At 37.0% G+C, this 18,858-nt stretch overlaps 1 protein-coding gene across 1 annotated transcript; it reads left to right on the top strand.

Moving 5' to 3' along the window:
- The first annotated feature begins 4,635 nt into the window (after positions 1–4,635).
- ttc21b (tetratricopeptide repeat domain 21B) lies at positions 4,636–18,519 on the top strand. Its single transcript, XM_015047099.1, has 29 exons — positions 4,636–4,870; positions 5,190–5,316; positions 5,391–5,501; positions 6,299–6,465; positions 6,564–6,686; positions 7,101–7,258; positions 7,736–7,820; positions 7,946–8,044; positions 8,445–8,640; positions 8,779–8,876; positions 9,103–9,303; positions 9,402–9,531; positions 10,055–10,212; positions 10,325–10,549; positions 10,658–10,896; positions 11,197–11,269; positions 11,967–12,077; positions 12,155–12,293; positions 12,831–12,937; positions 13,242–13,430; positions 13,683–13,793; positions 13,887–13,968; positions 14,061–14,211; positions 14,284–14,445; positions 16,103–16,298; positions 16,565–16,789; positions 16,904–17,024; positions 17,115–17,182; positions 17,267–18,519. Exons 1-29 carry the CDS (start codon positions 4,847–4,849, stop codon positions 17,342–17,344), a joined length of 3,954 nt encoding a protein of 1,317 aa, XP_014902585.1. The 5' UTR covers positions 4,636–4,846; the 3' UTR covers positions 17,345–18,519.
- Positions 18,520–18,858: the final 339 nt, after the last annotated feature.

Genomic DNA, 18,858 nt, shown 5'->3' with positions numbered 1-18,858 from the left:
TTTGGTCCCGGTTGGAAATTTTTTTTTGGAATGTTTTTTTTTTTTTTTTTTTTTTTTTTTTTTTTTTTTTTTTTTTTGTTAAAGAGGCTTTTTTTTAAGACTACCACTCCTTGTCTCTTAGTATAAAACTGCAAACTTCTTTTTGGGGGGAAGAGGAGGTTCGCTGTTCTGTTTTTCATTTTGTCCTGGGATAAATCATTGGTTCAAATCCAACAAGCAACGGCTTAAGGCCACAGATCATAATAAGCAGCCACGGTAATTACTGAAATAATTGGTAGAATTTGCAATATAATACCACCAACCAAAAACATACATCTTAAAGAATACTTCCCCAATGGGTTCAGTGACTCTGGATTATTTGTTGCCATCATTGCAAAAAAAAACAACACTAATTGTTCTTTAATGCAGGTCATGGTATAAAGATATTACAATCTTCTAGAAAATATATTAAGTTAAAGATATATACATATGTTGTCTTATTTAGCTGTTCATATTAATTAATTTACAAAGCTTAGGAACAAATGACTATTTCTTATAAATCCTTCACTGGTATTATTACAATAGTAAGCTGTTTAGTATCGTAATTATCTCAACTGCAACATAGTAGGATTCACACCCTTGGTGACTTGTTGTGGAAGATTCAGTTTCATTAATCCAATAAAAGTCATATTTTGATATATACAACAATTTTATGATAATTGAAGGTAACATAGATACTTGATTGTGCTATGAGATGGCACTATGCCTGGAAAATACATAATACTGCCCTTTTAAAGATAAAAAAAAAACAATCAATAGAAAGGCTCAAAGTGAAAGACTAGTAAAGGGTGTAAACATTAGCTTCCACATGCATTTCCTATAGCATATAAATAATTTGATAAAACATCCACAGGCTGAGTAAGCATTGACATCCTGTGGTACACAGATACTTTTTGCACCTGGCCAACACTTCACAAGTATGAAATGGCAAAGGAGTGAAACTACTAGCACCCGCTGAAGATTAACTCTCTGTTATAGCAGTTTAAATTAACGTTCAACTTACTTCTTCAGAAAATGTTATCTTTTTAAATAGCATCTTACACTATCAGTGCTTAATTTCCTCTTATTAATTTATTTTTTTTTAATTGATGATGAAGATGGGTAACTGAATTTTTCTAGCATAGTTTCTCTATGCAATTGGTATGCAGCATATATTGATATATTTCTTGTTTATATCAGGTTGTATAAAATTCAACTGAAAAGCTTGCAAATATTTCCACTAAATACAAATTGTTAATGGGATAGAAATAATAAAGCTGATGAGGGATGTGGGTTTGTTTAATTTCAGGAACTTGTAGCTACGCCACAGAAATGATTCAATGGTTTTACAGTCATAACATGGAAAATGGAAATCTTTCAGTAAAGCAACTACAATCAACAGAGTGATCTCAAAAACTGTAAAATGTTGATCTTTTCAGCATCCATTTACATTTGCAAGATATTAATGACCACTCAAAGTCTAAATGGATGAACTTACAGTACATTACTGTCTTGAATTTCAGGGAAATGGAAAGTACTTAAAACTTGATTATCAACAAATGCTTTTGAATGACAAAATATGCAGATATTGCTTCTAAACACTAGATCCAAATTTTGTCAAGACACAAATTTCTGAAATTAAAGTGAGTTCCAGCGAGTGCACTCTTTGGTGCAGGAGGCCAGGATCTACTTTCTGAGGAGGCTGTCATAATATGCCGGAAGCTATTAGCATCTTAAGTGGATGGAACATGTTATTAATTATTAAAAACTGTCTAAATATTTGTTATTGTCCATCACTGCTTTTGCAAACTGTGGTTGTACAACAACACAGTGGGCAGTAAACGGAGGTTGATTGCAAAGTGCTCTTTATTCCAGTCATCTTGTCAAATCATGGCGCTCGTGCTTATCAGTTTTTTACCGCACCCACAAACAGTACTTAGATATTGTTTTCTGGACAGACATTTTTATGTCTGCACAGACATTTTTATGTCTGTCCAGTATGATTTCCAGTATGCACTTCACAACGATTGTGTCAGAGGAAGCAGCATGTTGAATCTTAACTCTCTTATTCGTATAATGACTGCTTCCCTTAATTTTATCTTCACAGTGATGTAAGAAATTCAACATCCCTCAGTTACAAGATGCATCTTAATGATCACACAGCTCGCTAATGGCAACAAGTGCTGTTACATATTGCCTATTTTAATGGCTGTTAAATCAAGAATGATTCTGCAGACTCTCCTCCCCGGTTGCCAGGCAACATGACAGAACACTCCTTTGTTAGACTACATTAGGGTTGAAGGTCGGATGTTGGTCTGCCATCCCCATCCCCAGGAGTCTAGCATGCTTGGCAGTAATATGCGGGCATGTCTATGGCAAAAGATGTGTATTTGGCTTCTATGTGGCCACTGGTATGCAAAGGGATTGTAGTAAAAAAAAAAAAAAAAAAACATTTCAAAGAGAAACCTGAGATTGCTACCCATAACAGCTCTGTAATTGTATTTGCTCCAGATAGATGGGCAGAAAATCCCATTACACTTGACAGAGGAGAGTTATCTCTATACCTTTTAAATGTGCTAACACACACACAGACTAGATGCACAGGAATATATATGTAAATACATGTTTTTATCTCTGTCTCCTAATCATGAACACATCTCATTCACGTGATCTTATTTCCTGTTTTTTCCCACATCTCAAAAACAATAAAATGCAAGTGGGACATACTTTTCAAATGGAAACAAATCCTTCTTACACCTGAAGACTGCAAATGCCCAAGAAAAACAGAAACCTCTTGGGCAAACTACCATCTCTTCTCAGTTAAGTCCAAACCGATCATATTTCAGGATATTAGTTTCTGGCAGTACAAATGAAAAGGTAAAATAAGAGTTCATTAGCAACTGAGTTGCTTGTATAATTAGGCATGGTGCTGTGATCAATAGCAGCCTGTACAAACCACAATGGATATATCCATTAGAGTGCTAGCACAATATACCCAAGAGGATATGACTACATTGTCCTCTTCTAATAGGTTTTTACCCTGCTTTTTTTAAAAGCGCAACAACTCATGCAATATGCATTGCTGTTTTCTAAGTACAACACCTTAGTTGTCTGCTATGTTTAAGCTGTATTTTGAGTGTACTGTATACGGCAAAGCTTTTTGTTTCAATTTTGTGTAACATAATAACATGTGTTTATAAATACAGTGCTATTTTAACAAAGTTTGTCTGCGATTCTTAGCTGCAGTGTTGGAGCAAAATAAGCTCCAACACTGACTAAACTTATGTGGCACAGTAATTGGCCGCTGTTGCACATGAAGCTCAATAACAACCTGATTTACTCTCCGATTGATCTTCAGAGGACAATGATTATGTGTCAGAGTTAGTGCTAAATAGTATCTGACAGAGCATGGAAGGGCCTCTGCTGGAACAGTTGCATGATAAACTCAACACTATGGACATCGAACTGAAGTTAGTTTGTGGTGTTGCATAACACTGGCCCTCTAGTTTCCAGGAATATGTTTCCAGTGTGCATAGCAAAGTTAGTGTCAGGGAATAATAACAGTCCTGAGCCTTCTTGTCAAGACTAACAGCAAAAAAATTTGCACATATCTTAAATGAAATAACTTCCTTCAAGGCTATTTTATGAGGGTTTATTTTTGATTAAAGGACAAATAAATGACCTGACAATGTACTTACCTTGATCTTTGGGACATGAAATATATTGGCTAGGTTTTAAAATTATTTTTAAAAAGCCTACTAATACAAAATTATAAGTATAATTCTAAATTATATATATTACAGACAAACTGAACTTTTGTGAGATTAGGATGAAGATAGAATGCATCATTTTCCTGATTCTCAAAGTAGCCAGTCAATATAAAGCACAATTATATTTATAAATTATAATTATATAATTATTATATAATATATAATTAGATACATTACTAGCTTCAGGATTATTTTTATTGACAATGGAATTATATATATTAGAAATAAATCCATTTTGGGGTATGTAATGACACTGAATGACATCTGTCACAAATGTTTGTATTACACATTATTATGTAAACCAACATTTTTACTTCACTTGTTTGCAAATCGAAAATATTTCATTTGGAGAAAGCAAATGTCCACTCATAATAGCGGGATTTTGCACTGTAACCAATTCATTTTTTGTTATTTTTATGGGTACTTTTTGTAAAATTAAGAGAATATATATCAGAACAAGAGACTGAGTATCGATGAGAACAGAAAAAGAGAGAATTATGCCTAAAAGAACATTCAGATAAACTTGTCGACTCTTACAAAAAAGTATTTTTACCGTATAGATTTGACACCAACCTAACAGCTGAGGATGTAAACTGAAACGTTGGATAATTGCTTCCCCTTAAGTTGAAAGGACGATTTACATACTATATGCACCATGTAAACCCCTAGTTTAGTCTGTCAGGCATAGACAGTAGCGGTAATCCTTGCTTATAAGCCTTGAATATGGTTCAAGGTTAATATATCAACAATATTTTTAGATAAATATTTTCGTAAAATTTATATCTGTGTGCGTCATGGTTTGTTTTACAATCAGCCAACCATGCAAAGTCACGACACTTTCCGAGGCGTCCCAAGCCTGGAAGTCAATAATGAGGGTTTTCTTTTCAATCTCGCAACACAAACCGTTTCTTAGCTACAGGCAACGCTGAAGGAATGAACGCAAGATGGCGAAAACACGACGGTTTCAACAGTAAAACTGTATCATTATAAGCAATTTTATTAGCGTGAAACATTGCGTTTTCCTTTCCCCAGTCAGTACTCCATCTAAAGCGTTAAAGATGGAGGAAGAAGACACAACCCTGGTAAGCAAAGCTCGCTAATAATAGCATTCGATGCTACATAAAGAAACGATTAAAGAAACAAAAACAGTACGATCGGGAAGTCATTAACTATTACTTACAACATAGAGGTAGTGGTCTGTAAGGAAAAGATCACCTCAACAATATACCATGACGACGAATGTTATTTAACAGTAATGCCCCTCTTTAACTCGTTTTTGTCGTAGCATAATATTTGCAGTTTTAATTTTCCTTTTTTTTACGAAATCAAACTCTTTGGACAGGCTGGTCCTCAAACTGTTTTAACTCGCTCTCCTTTTTTTCTCGAAATGTTTTGCTCCAGGCTTTGATCAAGTACTACTGCTATGAAAAGTACTTCAACCATGCAATCAGTTCTGTCTCAGCTGCTCAAAGGAAATACAGTAGCCCCATCTACATTTTCTTTCACGCATATGCAAGTCTTATGCAAGGTATGATTTTAAAGGATTATAATAATATGAATGGACGAGAGCCTTTGCCAAATGTTTGTTTTATGTTTCATCAGGTGAAATTCAGGAAGCCACGGCTGAACTGGACACAATCAGAGATGATCGAGAGCTATCTCTCTGCACATTGATGGCTCTTGTCTATGCTGAGAAGAAAAAGCCAAACCCAGGTCATACAAAATTTTGTAATGTAAACATATTCTATCAAAAATACACAACATCTTGCAAAAACATTAACACCTCCCGAGTCTCATTTTAAGTGATAGATCAACAAAAATATATACTTTTCTGGCATAATTGTAACATATGATAAAATAATTTATAGTTTTCAGATTTTTTCACAAATAAACTGTCATGTTTAGTGGTTTCCAAAAGGACCCGAATGCAGAGAGACAGAGGCATTGAGTTGAGAATGAAGGTTTTAATGAAAATATGACAACAAACACTTACAAAAATCCATGGGAGAACAGGGAAACAGAGCAAAAACCAAAAATCCACTGGAAAGAAACTGGTAAGGAGACACAAGGATAACAGGGATGTGACAAGAGGAGACTAGAGGAACCAGTAGTGACGAAGGATAAGGTGCTTAAATACTGTGGAAATTGAACGCTAAGCAAAGGTCCTAGGTTGATGAGCTAACGGGTTGCAGGTGTGAGGGGAAGATAGACTGAAAAGAGGGAGAGGCAGTGACACAGAGGGCGAAGGCAAGTACACAGGGACCAGAAAATAAATCTAACATTAAGTAACAGACACAAAAATAAACTAGAACTACTAAGAAAGCACTAAGCGGAAGAAAAACAGAAACAAGACTAATCTAATCAAAATAAGAAACTAACACAGAATACAAAAACGAAAAGTTCAAAGTTCATACGAGTTCAGTCCCTCCCTGAACAATCCATTATGTTCAGGACCACCTTTTGAGAAGTTCAGTCGCGTTGATGCTTTTGTAGTTTCTCTGTATTCACAGACAGAGACATTATTCAAGAACTTGATGCTAAGGTCAAGGAGGATCGTAAAAGTGCACCGCCCAAGAGTCTTTACCACGCTGGGACGTTTCTCTGGCTGTTAGGCCGAAATGACAAAGCAAGAGAGTACACAGAGCGAATGATCAAGCTCTCCAATGGCTCAAGAGAGGTGAGAGTTTATTATTTTCAGTGTACTTACGCAGAATCAATAAACTTATCATATGGGGGTGATTGTGACATTGGTGTTGTTCTTTTTTTGTTTTAAAGGGAATAATCCTAAAAGCCTGGATAGATGTTACGTCAGGGAAAGACACCTACATCAGGAAGGCTGGGAAATACTTTGATGAGGGCCTGAAAGAAAGAGCAGATGTTTTTGCCCTTATGGGAAAGGTAATGATTTATTTCTGATTATTCCAAACTGCAAATGTTATGATCTTATAATGCATTACCATTCCACATTTTACAATATGTTTCAAATGTTTAATTAGCACACCATGTTGAATTTTGAGAACTGCAACTATGTACACTTTGTAGTAGTTCTGCAGGTATAGATAGTTTAACTCTACAAAGTATTGGCATAGTTATTATTGTTGAATATATTTATAAGTATTTCATACAAGCAGAATATTGTGCCTATCTTGTAGTTTCTTCAGACTGCAAGACATTTGAATTATTCTGCCATATTGTTTCACACTCTGGTCTGCCTGTGATAAGCCATTTAAATATCTTCAAACAATGTCTTATAATAAGTCTGTGCATGTTATATTAATTTAAACCTTTCATATATGTTTCTTTTTCATATAGGCACAGTATTATGAATGTCGTCAGAACTACTCTGGAGCACTAGAGATGGTTAACCAAGTCATAGTGAGTTTCTCCGGGTTCATTCCAGCTCTCATTAAGAAAATGAAACTGCTGCTAAGTCTTCAAGACTGGGATCAAACCATCGACGCTGCTCACAGGTAAGTCATAAGAATCATTATATTTTCTAAATAATACACCAACAGTTTGTACATCTCAATTGAGACTGCATCTCAAGGTTTCAAAAAGTAGATTAATATTACAGGTGCAATCAGAAATGGTTGAAACACTTGCATTCTGCACTTGGGATATGAGGAGAAAAGTAATTTTGAAAAAAAAAAAAAAACTCTAACCAGTCGATTCAGGTTTTTCATTGTTTGAACCTCTTTGGTTCATTGCCAAAGCCAGACTATATATATATATATATATATATATATATATATATGTATTTTAATGGTACCCTCACTCTAATCTTTAGACTCTCCGTTGGGCTGCCTTCTCAGCTTCTTTCAGTTTTAATGATGTTTGTCTGGCAGTTTAACCTAGTAGTGCAGGAGTATCAAATATTCTATTACTGTCAATGCAAGAAATGCGTTGGTGATTGTCTTTTATTAACACCACCTTGGGTCATGTTTCAGGCTTTTACAGAAAGATAAAAATAACCTGGAGGCTCTACGGATGCTGGCACTGCACTCTTTATGTAGAGATGGAGATATTACAGAGGTACATTCAACAGATTTTCACCTTTACCTGTCTTTCATTTAGTTCTTAGACAAAAACCATAGCAACATTCATTATCTCATCGGATCTTCTTTTTTTGTTTTTTGTTTTTTTTTCCCCCTCGACAGGCAGTAAAGCAACTTTCCAACCTCATCAACGGTTTAGACATACTGGAACCAAACAACGCTGAGCTTTACTTCAGAATGTCTGTCGCCTTCACCCGTGTTGTAAGATTTGATGTTAATATTGTTGTTATATCTCAAAGCTGAGATTTTAGAAGCAAATGTGTTTTTTCCTCTAAATCTTTGCCTAAGTTGTATTACCATCTCAGTTCTTGTCATGACATGTGGCCCATAGATTATTTTGAATAGTTTGACTTTCCAAATTTGACTATCTCTTCTGTGTGAATCTAATTAGGCCTCAGCTAAATAAATAAATTTTAAATATTTAAAAATTATTTAAAGAGGAGTCGTAGGATTTACGATGATGTAAGAACTATTTCTATGTGTTATGTCGTCTGGTTTTTGACTTGAACTTGAAAACCTTTCTGAGCTTTTCATTGGATTTTTCCATTACTATTGCGGCTTTTTAAAAAAAAATCTTTGCTGTGTCCTTGTTGCCGTCCAGTGTGGACGCAGTGACAAAGTGATTGAGCAGACATTCCGAATGGTGGACAGGGCTTATTCCATGGCATCGAGGGACCCAGACTTAGCCACGGAGTTGGGCTACCAGATGGTGCTTCAAGGCAGAATCAAAGAGGCCATGAAGTGGTACAAGATCGCCATCACAAACAAGGAGAAAACTAGTGTTTCAGCTTTGACTGGTAATGTTTTTGAAATGTTTTTTTTTTTTTTTTTTTCCCATAATAACCATGACACTTTGGATCCAAATAAAGCAAAGAAAATGTTCTTCATTTTTTCAGATTGCTTTGTGGTTGTTTTTCTTTTTTTTTACTATCCAGGTATAGCTCGCTGCCAGATAATCGAGGGACTACTTGACGATGCAGAACAGCAGCTGGAATTTCTCTCAGAGATTCAACAGTCTATTGGAAAATCTGGGGTAATGCTTCATTGTATTCTTACGAGAGAATCCTAAAACCAGTACTTGTAGTTCGGAAGCAAATATGATATACTAAGCTAAATAGGTCTTTGTTTTCATGTTGTAGTTAATATATTCCTTTAATTAGCCCATATTGAAATCTTCACTCACATTTGCTATTTTTCTTTTTTCCTTTACAAAATTTATTTAACCAATTCTTTCTTCTTATTATGTTTTGTTGTGTTAGGAGCTTTTGTATCTACAGGCTGTGCTGGCAGGAAAAAAGCTTCAGCCCCAGGCAGAGGTGACCAACCTCCTGAATGACGCGGTGGACACACACTTCTCCTCGCTGCAGGGCCTGCCTCTAGGAGTCGAGTATCTGGAGAAGATGAACCCAGACTTCCTGTTGGAGATTGTCAAAGAGTATCTTGCTCTTTGTCCTTCAAAGGTAAAATTGATGTGTTTTTTGTCAGCCCATAAAGTTATTAAAGAAGTCTTGGGGCTTCAATATATTCCAAGCCAATTTGGAACACTTTGTTTTTTTAGCCTCCTGCTGCTGGCCAGCCTCCTGCTCCTCAGCTGCAGCACTGTGCCACGTTGTTGGATACGGTGGTCAAAATTGTGCCAGGTCTCCTTCATGCAGTCTTCTTGCTTGCCAAAGTCAGATACCAGTCTGGTGAGTACTACAAATAAAATGTACATGTGCTTCTCAGTAAATTTGAAGCGCATTGAAAAGTTGATTTGTCTTTAGCTGATCTTATTTTGTACTTGATAAAAATCTATCCTGTGTTTTGTTAAAGATTCTACTGAGTCTAGCTGCAGTCCACGCCTATATCTCCCAGTCTTCTGCGGGCTTTGCTTTGTTTTTCCTTCCACTCTACTTTTGGAAAAATATGCAAGGATGTAGCGCTCCCTGAGCAATCAGTTCTATTTTTTTTTTTTTTATGTTTTTGTTTTTCATTGGTTATGAAGTATAATAAACAAATATAACTACAAAAAAAAAAACTCTTGAAATGGATCATCCTGCATTTAATGAATCACTATTTTCAATCAATATCAGTTTTTTTTTACATTGAATAACTGAAATAAATCAAGCTTTCACAAAATAAAAATAATGTTGAGATCCTTCTACGTTTTAATTATTGATATATTTTTGTGTCTGTAATGTCTCAAATCACACTCTTTCTGTACCCTTCCAGGTGACATAGATGGGGCTCAGAGCAGTCTTAACCACTGCCTGGAGCAGTGCCCCTCTCACGCAGATGCTCATCTGCTATTGGCCCAGATCCATCTGTTGCAGGGCAACATGATGCTTTGCAATCAGTCTCTTGAACTCTGCCTCAGCCATAATTTTGAGGTAAAAACACGAGTACTCTAGTTTTCTTCAAATAAAACTACTCCATGTATTATTATGTTATTGACACAGATCGTTTTTATCCAAAAGGTTTATGATCTGTTGTGCATTCTAGATACGAGATCACCCTTTGTACCACCTCATCAAAGCTCAGGCTAAGAAGAAAACAGGGGAGCTTGGGGAGGCTATTCAGACATTGCAGATGGCCATGAGTCTCCCAGGCGTCCGTAGAGCTGGTTCCTCATCCAAGTCCAAGCACAAAAAGACCGAGCTGAACTCTGCTGACTACGTGTCTCTCTTCTTGGAGCTAGCTGAGGCCCTGTGGCTCAATGGAGAGCAGGTATGCTAACGGAGTTCTTATCCTTGACACAACTTCATTTTAATTTTCACAATTTCTGACCTTTACGGACAGAGTTATTAGAAGATGAACTTATTTTTCATGTGACAGCATGAAGCTGCAAAGGTCATGCAGGATGCCATCAATGAGTTTTCTGGGACTCCAGAGGAGCTGCGTGTCACTATCGCCAACGCGGACCTGGCGCTGCTGCGCGGTGACACAGAGCTGGCTCTGAGTATGCTGAGAAACATTACACCTGAGCAGCCCTACTACATTTCAGCCAAAGAGAAAATGGCAGATATATATTTGAAGCACAGAAGAGAAAAACGACTTTACACAAGCTGTTATAGGTGAGTTACGTTTTGATTCAAGCAATAACAAAAAAATAAATAAAAATGAAAACTAACATCAAATTATCTGAAGGGAAATTGAACAATAAAATCTGAAATAGTGAAACAATATAAATCAACTTTAACTTCTGAAAAGCTGGAGCTAAATTAAGTAAATGTGAGCTCTGTGTAGCAGAAAGCATATGATGTTTTTTTGTTGTTTGTTTGTTTTTGACTGCTTGGACTTACTAATGTATTAAATCACACAATACAGAGAGTTGTAAACGTAATGACATGAATTATATGTGGCATTTTCCACAGAGAAATGGTGGAGAAGCTTCCTAGTCCTCACACATATCTCTTACTCGGTGATGCATACATGAACATTCAGGAGGTTTGTAAAATGTTTTATTTTGTTATCTAATGTTGTCTGACGTTGTAAGGATTTTGTGAACTTCAAGTTTCTGAAATCCATCCCAACAGTCCGGTTATTGCTCTGCTGTTAAGTTCTGTTGGCTTGCTAACCATGTAACAAATATATATGCGTTTAAAAGTGTTTTTTTTTTTTTTTATCCTTAAACAGTATCTTATTTCAGCTGGTGTGCATAACAAGTACAGAAAACTTCTGAAGCTTGGTTAACAAGAAAATGAAATATCCTCACTGTTCAGTTCCGGTGGTATAACAAAGAAAAGTAAGAATCAATAGTAACTGCTGAGAGTGGAAAATCACACAGCTGGCCTGTAGCTAAGCAACAGACTCCCACGGAGCAGATTTCAGACAAATCAGGGAATAGGATGTATTACCTTCATGAGTTTATGGGTGTCAACCTTGCCTTATAATGTTTACACATTCTTTGGTTGTGACACAAGATCAAACTTGGGTCAAGTAGATTTGTTTTTCTGCCTTTTCACCAACAGCAACTAATTTTAGCCAAACTTTCCAATAGATTGCTCCTTAAAGCATTATGCAGTCCATTACATTCTTACTACTTGTCCCAAGCTAACGATAATATTTACAAAAACACCGAAGCATCGTAGTTTACCGGCAGTAAACTATGATGCTACTTACAGTCGTCTGTGTTTATCTTCAGCCAGAGAAAGCCATTGAAGTGTATGAGCAAGCTCTGAAGAAAAACCCCAAAGATGGTGCTTTAGCAAGCAAAATTGGGAAAGCGCTGGTCAAGACTCACAACTACGTCAAGGTAGATTAGGTTATACACCCACATGTTTTAGACACAGATGACGTTTTGCTGATGCGTTGTTGTTGCAATCATTCCAGGCAATTACTTATTATGAAGCAGCGCTAAAGACCGAGCAACAGAACTTCCTACGCTACGACTTGGCTGAGCTTCTGATGAAGATGAGGCAGTATGATCGCTGTGAGAAAGTTCTCAATGAAGCTTTGGCTCATGATCCAGGTGCTTCTGAAATCCCAATATTTGTGGCGTTGCATAAGTATGTAGATAACATAAAAAAGATACTTGCCAAAACTGGTTTGGAAAGCTGTGCAAAGTTAAGAGATTTTTAAAAACTGTTTAGTTTATCAGCAGCAAACCGAGTGTCTGGATCTTCTTCAATTTAAACGTCATCCAATATTTCCCAACCCTGGTTGGTACTCAGGGCAAACTTCCCTGCATGTTTTAGGTGTTTCCCAGCTTTAACACACCTGATTCAGATGACTCCAGTTTAGCAAAACCCTGCTAATCACCCATCAACTCGAATCAGGTGTGCCGAATCCGGGAAAACTCCTGAAGCATGCAGGGCAGTGTGCTTGAGGACCACGGTAGGAAAACACTGGACTAGACCACTAGGATTTGCTCCAAAATTCACCCTACTCCGAGTGCGCAAACATTTTGTTGCTTATACCCTGCTGAACAATTTGACCCATACATTGCCGCTTTACCTACACACTGTGATGTTGTGCTCCTGACTTCTTTTGTTGTTTTTTCTTCCAGGGAATGAGCTGCCTGCTCTCTCAGATACCTGTCATTATCTAGTGCTGCTAGCTAAGGTCCAAATTAAAGAGGAAAAAAATGAAGAAGCTTTACTTTCACTACAGAAAGTAAGTGATTACATTTGCATGACAAATGTAATGATTTTGTTTAATTCCATTCAATTCAGATTATTTATATAACACACATTCATATATTTATGAGAAAAAACAAGTCTGCTCTAGGTTAAATTACATAGAATCCAGTTCAATATAAATTGAACTTGTTTTCAATCGAAATTACTGCGATACAGTCGGAGTCAGAACAGACATTTATAAATTTTCTCACAGCAATACCTTCATTTTTAGCTGTTTTTATTTATTTATTTATTTTTTTTATTTCCCTCAGTGATGTTGAGTTATTTGCTGTTTATAGGCCCGAGATGTACAAGCCAAAGTCCTGAAGCGCGTGCAGCTGGAGCAGCCCGACGCTGTCCCAGCGCAGAAGCAACGTGCTGCAGAGATCTGTGCTGAGATCGCCAAACACTATACAAGTCAGAGGGGCTATGAGAGAGCGGTCAAATTCTACAAAGAAGCTCTTGTGTATTGTGAGACCGATCGCAAGGTCAGTGCAGCTGAATCAAAACGGTTCTGTGTACTTACTGCAGCTGTGGGCTGTGCTTAGCAAGCGTTTGCTTTTTTTTTTTTTTTTTTTTTTTAAAGTTTTTTTACATGGTTTTCTCAAATGATCTGTGATTTCAATTGCTGAAGCTTTTCTTTATGCTGACGATCTGATGTATCTTCCTCAGTGTTGCCATATTCCAAATGCTTTGACACAAAATCTACTCAGATGAATGTGCGCCCTGTTCTTACTTAGGTCATGCTGGAATTGGCACGGCTGTACCTCACTCTGGACGAGGTGGATTTATGCCAGCACCAATGCGCCGAGATTTTGAAGAACGACAATTTCAACGAAGATGCGACTCTGGTTTGTGTTGCCCCATCACAGATGTTAGAAGTTGTTTTGTTTTTTTTTTCAACTAAATCAAATAAATAATTTCTAATGCATGTGTATTCTTAGATGATGGCGGACATTAATTTTAGAAAACAGGATTATGATCGGGCACTTAGTAATTTTGAGCAACTCCTGACATACAAACCAGGTAACTCTTTTTCTCTTTGGCAAATATAAACAATAAGTGATCGTTTCCTAAACTGAAAGCCAGGTGTTTTTTTTTTTTGTTTTTTTTCCCAGACAACTACCCAACTCTATCACATCTTATTGACTTGTTGAGAAGAGCCGGCAAGTTGGAGAACATCCCCAGTTTCCTTGATAAGGCAGAAAAACATTGTTCCAGAATTAAATTGGATCCAGGCTTCAACTATTGCAAGGGGCTTTATCTTTGGTAAGTTTGGTCAATTTTAGCCAGTCTTGTTCTTTCACGTTTTGGGTCTAAACTTCATGCCTTTTTGCATAGGTACACAGGAGAACCTATCGACGCTCTGCTACATTTCAACAAGGCTCGGAAAGATAACGACTGGGGTCAGAATGCCGTATATAACATGATTGAAATCCTGCTCAACCCAGACAACGACACAATCGGAGGAGAAGTGTTTGAGAATTTAGATGGTGAAATTGGGTGAGTTTCACACAAGCTGAGTAATGGCAATACAAGTCGATACAATTAGTAGCTCAGTTTAAAAAGTGAAAATATATTTCAAGGTTTTATTTCTGATCATTTGCATATCTGTAGCTTGCAGTTAATGGAAACCCACAAAAGATTTTTCAGAACAAGTACTAATAGGTTGCACTATTAGTACTTGGTCAGTGCTCCTTTTGATCATTTATTGCATTAGTACAATGCAGCCTATTGGTTTTCAGGAACCTCCTTGTTGCTTTAATTTTGGGCTTCAGCTCATCTGGCTTGTTGTGCTTCTCTCATCTTGATCTTAAAATTTTCCAAAGGTTCTCCGACTATATCTCCCATGTGCTTAATAGGGTTTCATGTGAATTTCACTCGCACCCTTCAGTGGGGTTTGTTTCACAATTTTTGTTGCTTAAGCAGACTTTTCTGCCAGTTTTTTCTTCCTCTCAGCTTCTTATTAATATTCTTCAGTATCGCACTGTGTGAACAGCCAGCTTCTTTCGTTGATATTTTTGTGACTGACAAATTGACTGGATAAAGGTCAACGGAGCGAGCGCGGATGTAACAAATCTGCATGTGAGTTTTGCTTTTTGAATTGAGTTATTGAAACAATATTGTAATTTACTGAGAAGCATTAGTAGACCCAAACATTCTGGGTCTAAATTTATATAAAATGTGAAAAAAAAAAAACAAGTTTCAGATGTTCATAATATTTAAAAAAATATATATATCTTTTTTGTCACATGGAAGTCTTGTAGGCACACCATGGGAAGCCAGGTGCCAAGGCAGCTTTACTCTACAGTAACAATACGATTAACGGTTTCAAGACTCCGTCTGACATCAAAGTAGACAGGCGAAATTACTGAAAAGGGAACCTGTATTTGCATGACCTTGGGCTGTTTTCATTATTTGTAAGGGTGCTTGGGTTGTGGTATGTGTGAATGTATCACCTGAAGGTGTGAAGTTATTGTGAGAAGGGTTGAAACCTCTCAGAACTCAGCACCCAGGCACAGCAAATGGCAGGTAGCTTCTGCTCCTGAATGAACCAAGCATCCCTACCCAGAAATGTGTCCACTGCGAAACACAGGAGAAACAGAACAAAGAGACACAAAGAAGTAAAGGGCATCAGATCTCCTGACCAAGGAAGGGAAGTTTCATCCTATCTATGGCACAAGAGCCAGATGTCTTGACTACTAAGTGTAAGAGTGCTTTTAAAACTGAACTGCACAACGGGATACAGCAAAATAGTTTAGATTAAAAGGTATTAATTTGTTAGAATGTCAAAGTCTAGTCCTATATTCACCATACTGCTATTTGTTTTTCTTGAGTTTCAAATAAAACAAAAGTTTTTTCAAATATTTCATTATTTTATCAGTTTTCCCTCATCGGTTTTATATTGTCTTTCTTTGTTTCCATTCCTTCACTGCAATATTTTTACTCAAAACAAGAGGCCTCATGGTAAAACATGCTGACGTCGTTTCAATGTAAAACTATTTTAAAATTGTCATTATCATATGGAGATGTAAGGCTGTCTGGTCTGGGATAAGCCTCCCGTTTTTCAGGATCCTCACAGTGCCTTTGGTACAGAGTGTGTGTGCGTCTCAGTTTCAAATATTACAGACTTTGTTACAATTCCATTTTGTCTCCTCAGCAACTCCACAGAAAAGCAAGAGTCTGAGCAGCTTGCTGTGAGAACAGCAGAGAAGCTTCTGAAGGAGATAAAGCCTCAGACGCCAGGCGGACACGTACAGCTCCGCATCCTGGAGAACTACTGCTTGCTGTCTACTAAACAGAAGGCCAATGTAGAGAAAGCCCTCAGTGTTTTCACAGAGATCGCAAACAATGAGGTAAGTAAACTCCAGATGGTGCACGACATTATTCTTTCTTGTGCAAATATACCCACACTAGTAGCTTTGCGTTTTTTTTTTTTTTGTTTTGTTTTGTTTTTGTTTCAGGCAATCTCCTCATATTGTTGAGTGACATTTAGTTATATTTTTTTTAATTGACCTTAGCTTTTCCGTGTCTTATTATTAACCAGTTTAGAGTTAATTTTTGTGCTATAAACTGATTAGGGACTCATCCTGCCTCTCCTGCTTTCTATTGTGGGATTCAGAAAGACCACGTTCCAGCTTTGTTGGCCATGGCAACGGCATATATGATGCTGAAACAAACTCCTCGAGCCAGGAACCAGCTCAAACGAATAGCCAAGATGAACTGGAACATTGCTGACGCTGACGAGTTTGAGAAGAGCTGGCTGCTCCTGGCAGACATATACATCCACTCGGGGAAGTATGACATGGCTGCAGACCTTCTAAAAAGATGTCTCAATCATAACAAGGTGAGTTTAAATATATTGTTACTTTTGAAATAAGGCATTAGTTCAGCATTCTCCACTCACATGGACATTTTTTTTTTTTTTGTCTGACACGACTTTTAATCTAAAAATGTCCAGTCATGCTGCAAAGCGTATGAGTATCAGGGCTACATTATGGAAAAGGACCAGGCGTTCCGCGATGCAGCCCTCAACTATGAAATGGCTTGGAAATATGGAAATCAGAAAAATCCAGCTATTGGTATGTCGAGCCAAATCAGATGTCAAGTTCTACTCACAAGAGTTAAGTTAAAGTTACATTTCTAACATCAAACGTATGCGTTTCATTTAGGATACAAGCTTGCTTTTAACTACTTGAAAGCAAAGAGGTACGTTGAGGCCATAGATGTGTGTCATAAGGTGAGGCATCTGAAAACAAAAGATCACAGTTCATGTGGTTTGATGTGGTTTCATGCTTTAACGCAGCTCCATTTCTGTCTACAGGTTCTCGCTGCTCATCCAGATTATCCAAAAATGAGGAAGGAAATCCTGGACAAAGCTCGTGCTGCCTTGAGATCATAGTTGCGTGTTTTTGCGTGTGTGCCTGAGAAAGATTGAAAGAGAGTTGCTTATTGCTTTAAAATGAAAATGTAGTTATTTTTCTCATGCCTTTGAGCAGACCCTTAAGCACATGGTTTTGTAGATTTTTCTGAGCAAATGAAAAGTTGGTTTCTGACAGTTTAAAGAGAAAACAGAGCAGAGTCTTTGGGGAATATGTACAGCTGAAAGCTTCTAGCAATGAAACGGCTATATAAATGTTTTTGCAGATTGAAATGGAAATCTTAGAAACATTTACATTTTACTAGTCCTTACTGACCCTCTGCTTTCCAGAGGTATTAGCAGTGTGTTTGTGAAAGGTACTACCCGGTGATGTGTTTTTGTTCTATAAACAAATGTAAACTGACAGTAAGAACATCTGGTTAATAAAGCATACACTGTAAAATGCATTACTAAAATTAAAAAAAGCTAATTCTGCTTTTTGTGCATTTGGGTTGACCACTTTGCAAGGACCAGGCATACATATATCTTCCTACAGTTGTGCTCTTATTTTTTTATTCTCTGATAAATTTATGGATATTTCACTGTAGCTCAATGATGCTGGAGCCAGAAGACTGAGGTGGCCACTTCAGAACCCACAGTATTACTAGCTACAGGGTGACTTGGCCTTGTGTTTATGTTTTGATCATTGCTGTGTTGGAACTTGGAAGGATGTCCAGTGAGCAATAGAAGCACAAAGCCATCTCACATTTGCCAAAAAGACATCTTCGGTACCCACAAGACTTTTGGGAAATCATTCCATGGATTTGTGAGACAAGAATGAAACTATCAAACGCCATCAAGTCCACCTCTGTATTCCTTAAGCACATAAAAGTAGTATAGTCAGATTGACATGCACCCTAATGGACATGCTGTGTATGCAATCCATATTGAAAATCCCACAATGTTGCTGAGAATAAATTCAGCAAAAAAAAAAAGAGAAAAAAAAATTCTCCACTATGATGTAAGGGTCATTACCCGTTATAAACTCTTGGTGCCAGTTGTAGAAACTAAGGGTGGTTTATGGATAAATTACTTTTTCATAGGTCAGGATTGTGTGTTTTACTAAATAATTAATCATCCTTGCAAAACTGCATTGTGTATGCATTTTGTATTATGTTGAAATTGGTTTGATGAACTGAAACATGTATGTGTGGAGGGGGAAAAACAATTCAAAGAAAAAACTCTGCCAAGGGGATATTCTTTGTCAGAGCACTTTCAAGTTTTTTTTTCATATCGAAATAAAACTGATAATCTGTTATGTTTTTTGTTGCTGTTTGTTTTAGTTTTTATGTGCCACTCCAAGGCTATTGATCCCCCATCTGGCCATCCTTCACAAAACCTCCTGAAGGCACCCATGGTGATTGAAAGCTGAACTTTTAATTGTTGTATGGGTGAAAATAGGTTTCAGAAGAATCCTTTTAAAACATAGTTGGAGTTTTTGCCACATTCTTTTTTTTTATTTTTTTTATTTTATCAACCTCCTAAACGATGATGAA

The sequence above is a fragment of the Poecilia latipinna genome, unplaced genomic scaffold, assembly GCF_001443285.1.
Source record: "Poecilia latipinna isolate Pla-1442-1.1 unplaced genomic scaffold, P_latipinna-1.0 Scaffold807, whole genome shotgun sequence".
Classification (NCBI taxonomy): Eukaryota; Metazoa; Chordata; class Actinopteri; order Cyprinodontiformes; family Poeciliidae; genus Poecilia; species Poecilia latipinna.
This window is presented reverse-complemented; position numbering and strand designations above follow the sequence as displayed.

Bases quoted from the DNA above. Each gene is read 5' to 3' on its own strand.
- ttc21b (XM_015047099.1), top strand. From the start codon at position 4,847: ATGGAGGAAGAAGACACAACCCTG. The intron at 8,641-8,778 runs GTAATGTTTTTG...TTTACTATCCAG, and splicing joins TAGTGTTTCAGCTTTGACTG to GTATAGCTCGCTGCCAGATA. The intron at 13,969-14,060 runs GTAACTCTTTTT...TTTTTTTCCCAG, and splicing joins ACTCCTGACATACAAACCAG to ACAACTACCCAACTCTATCA.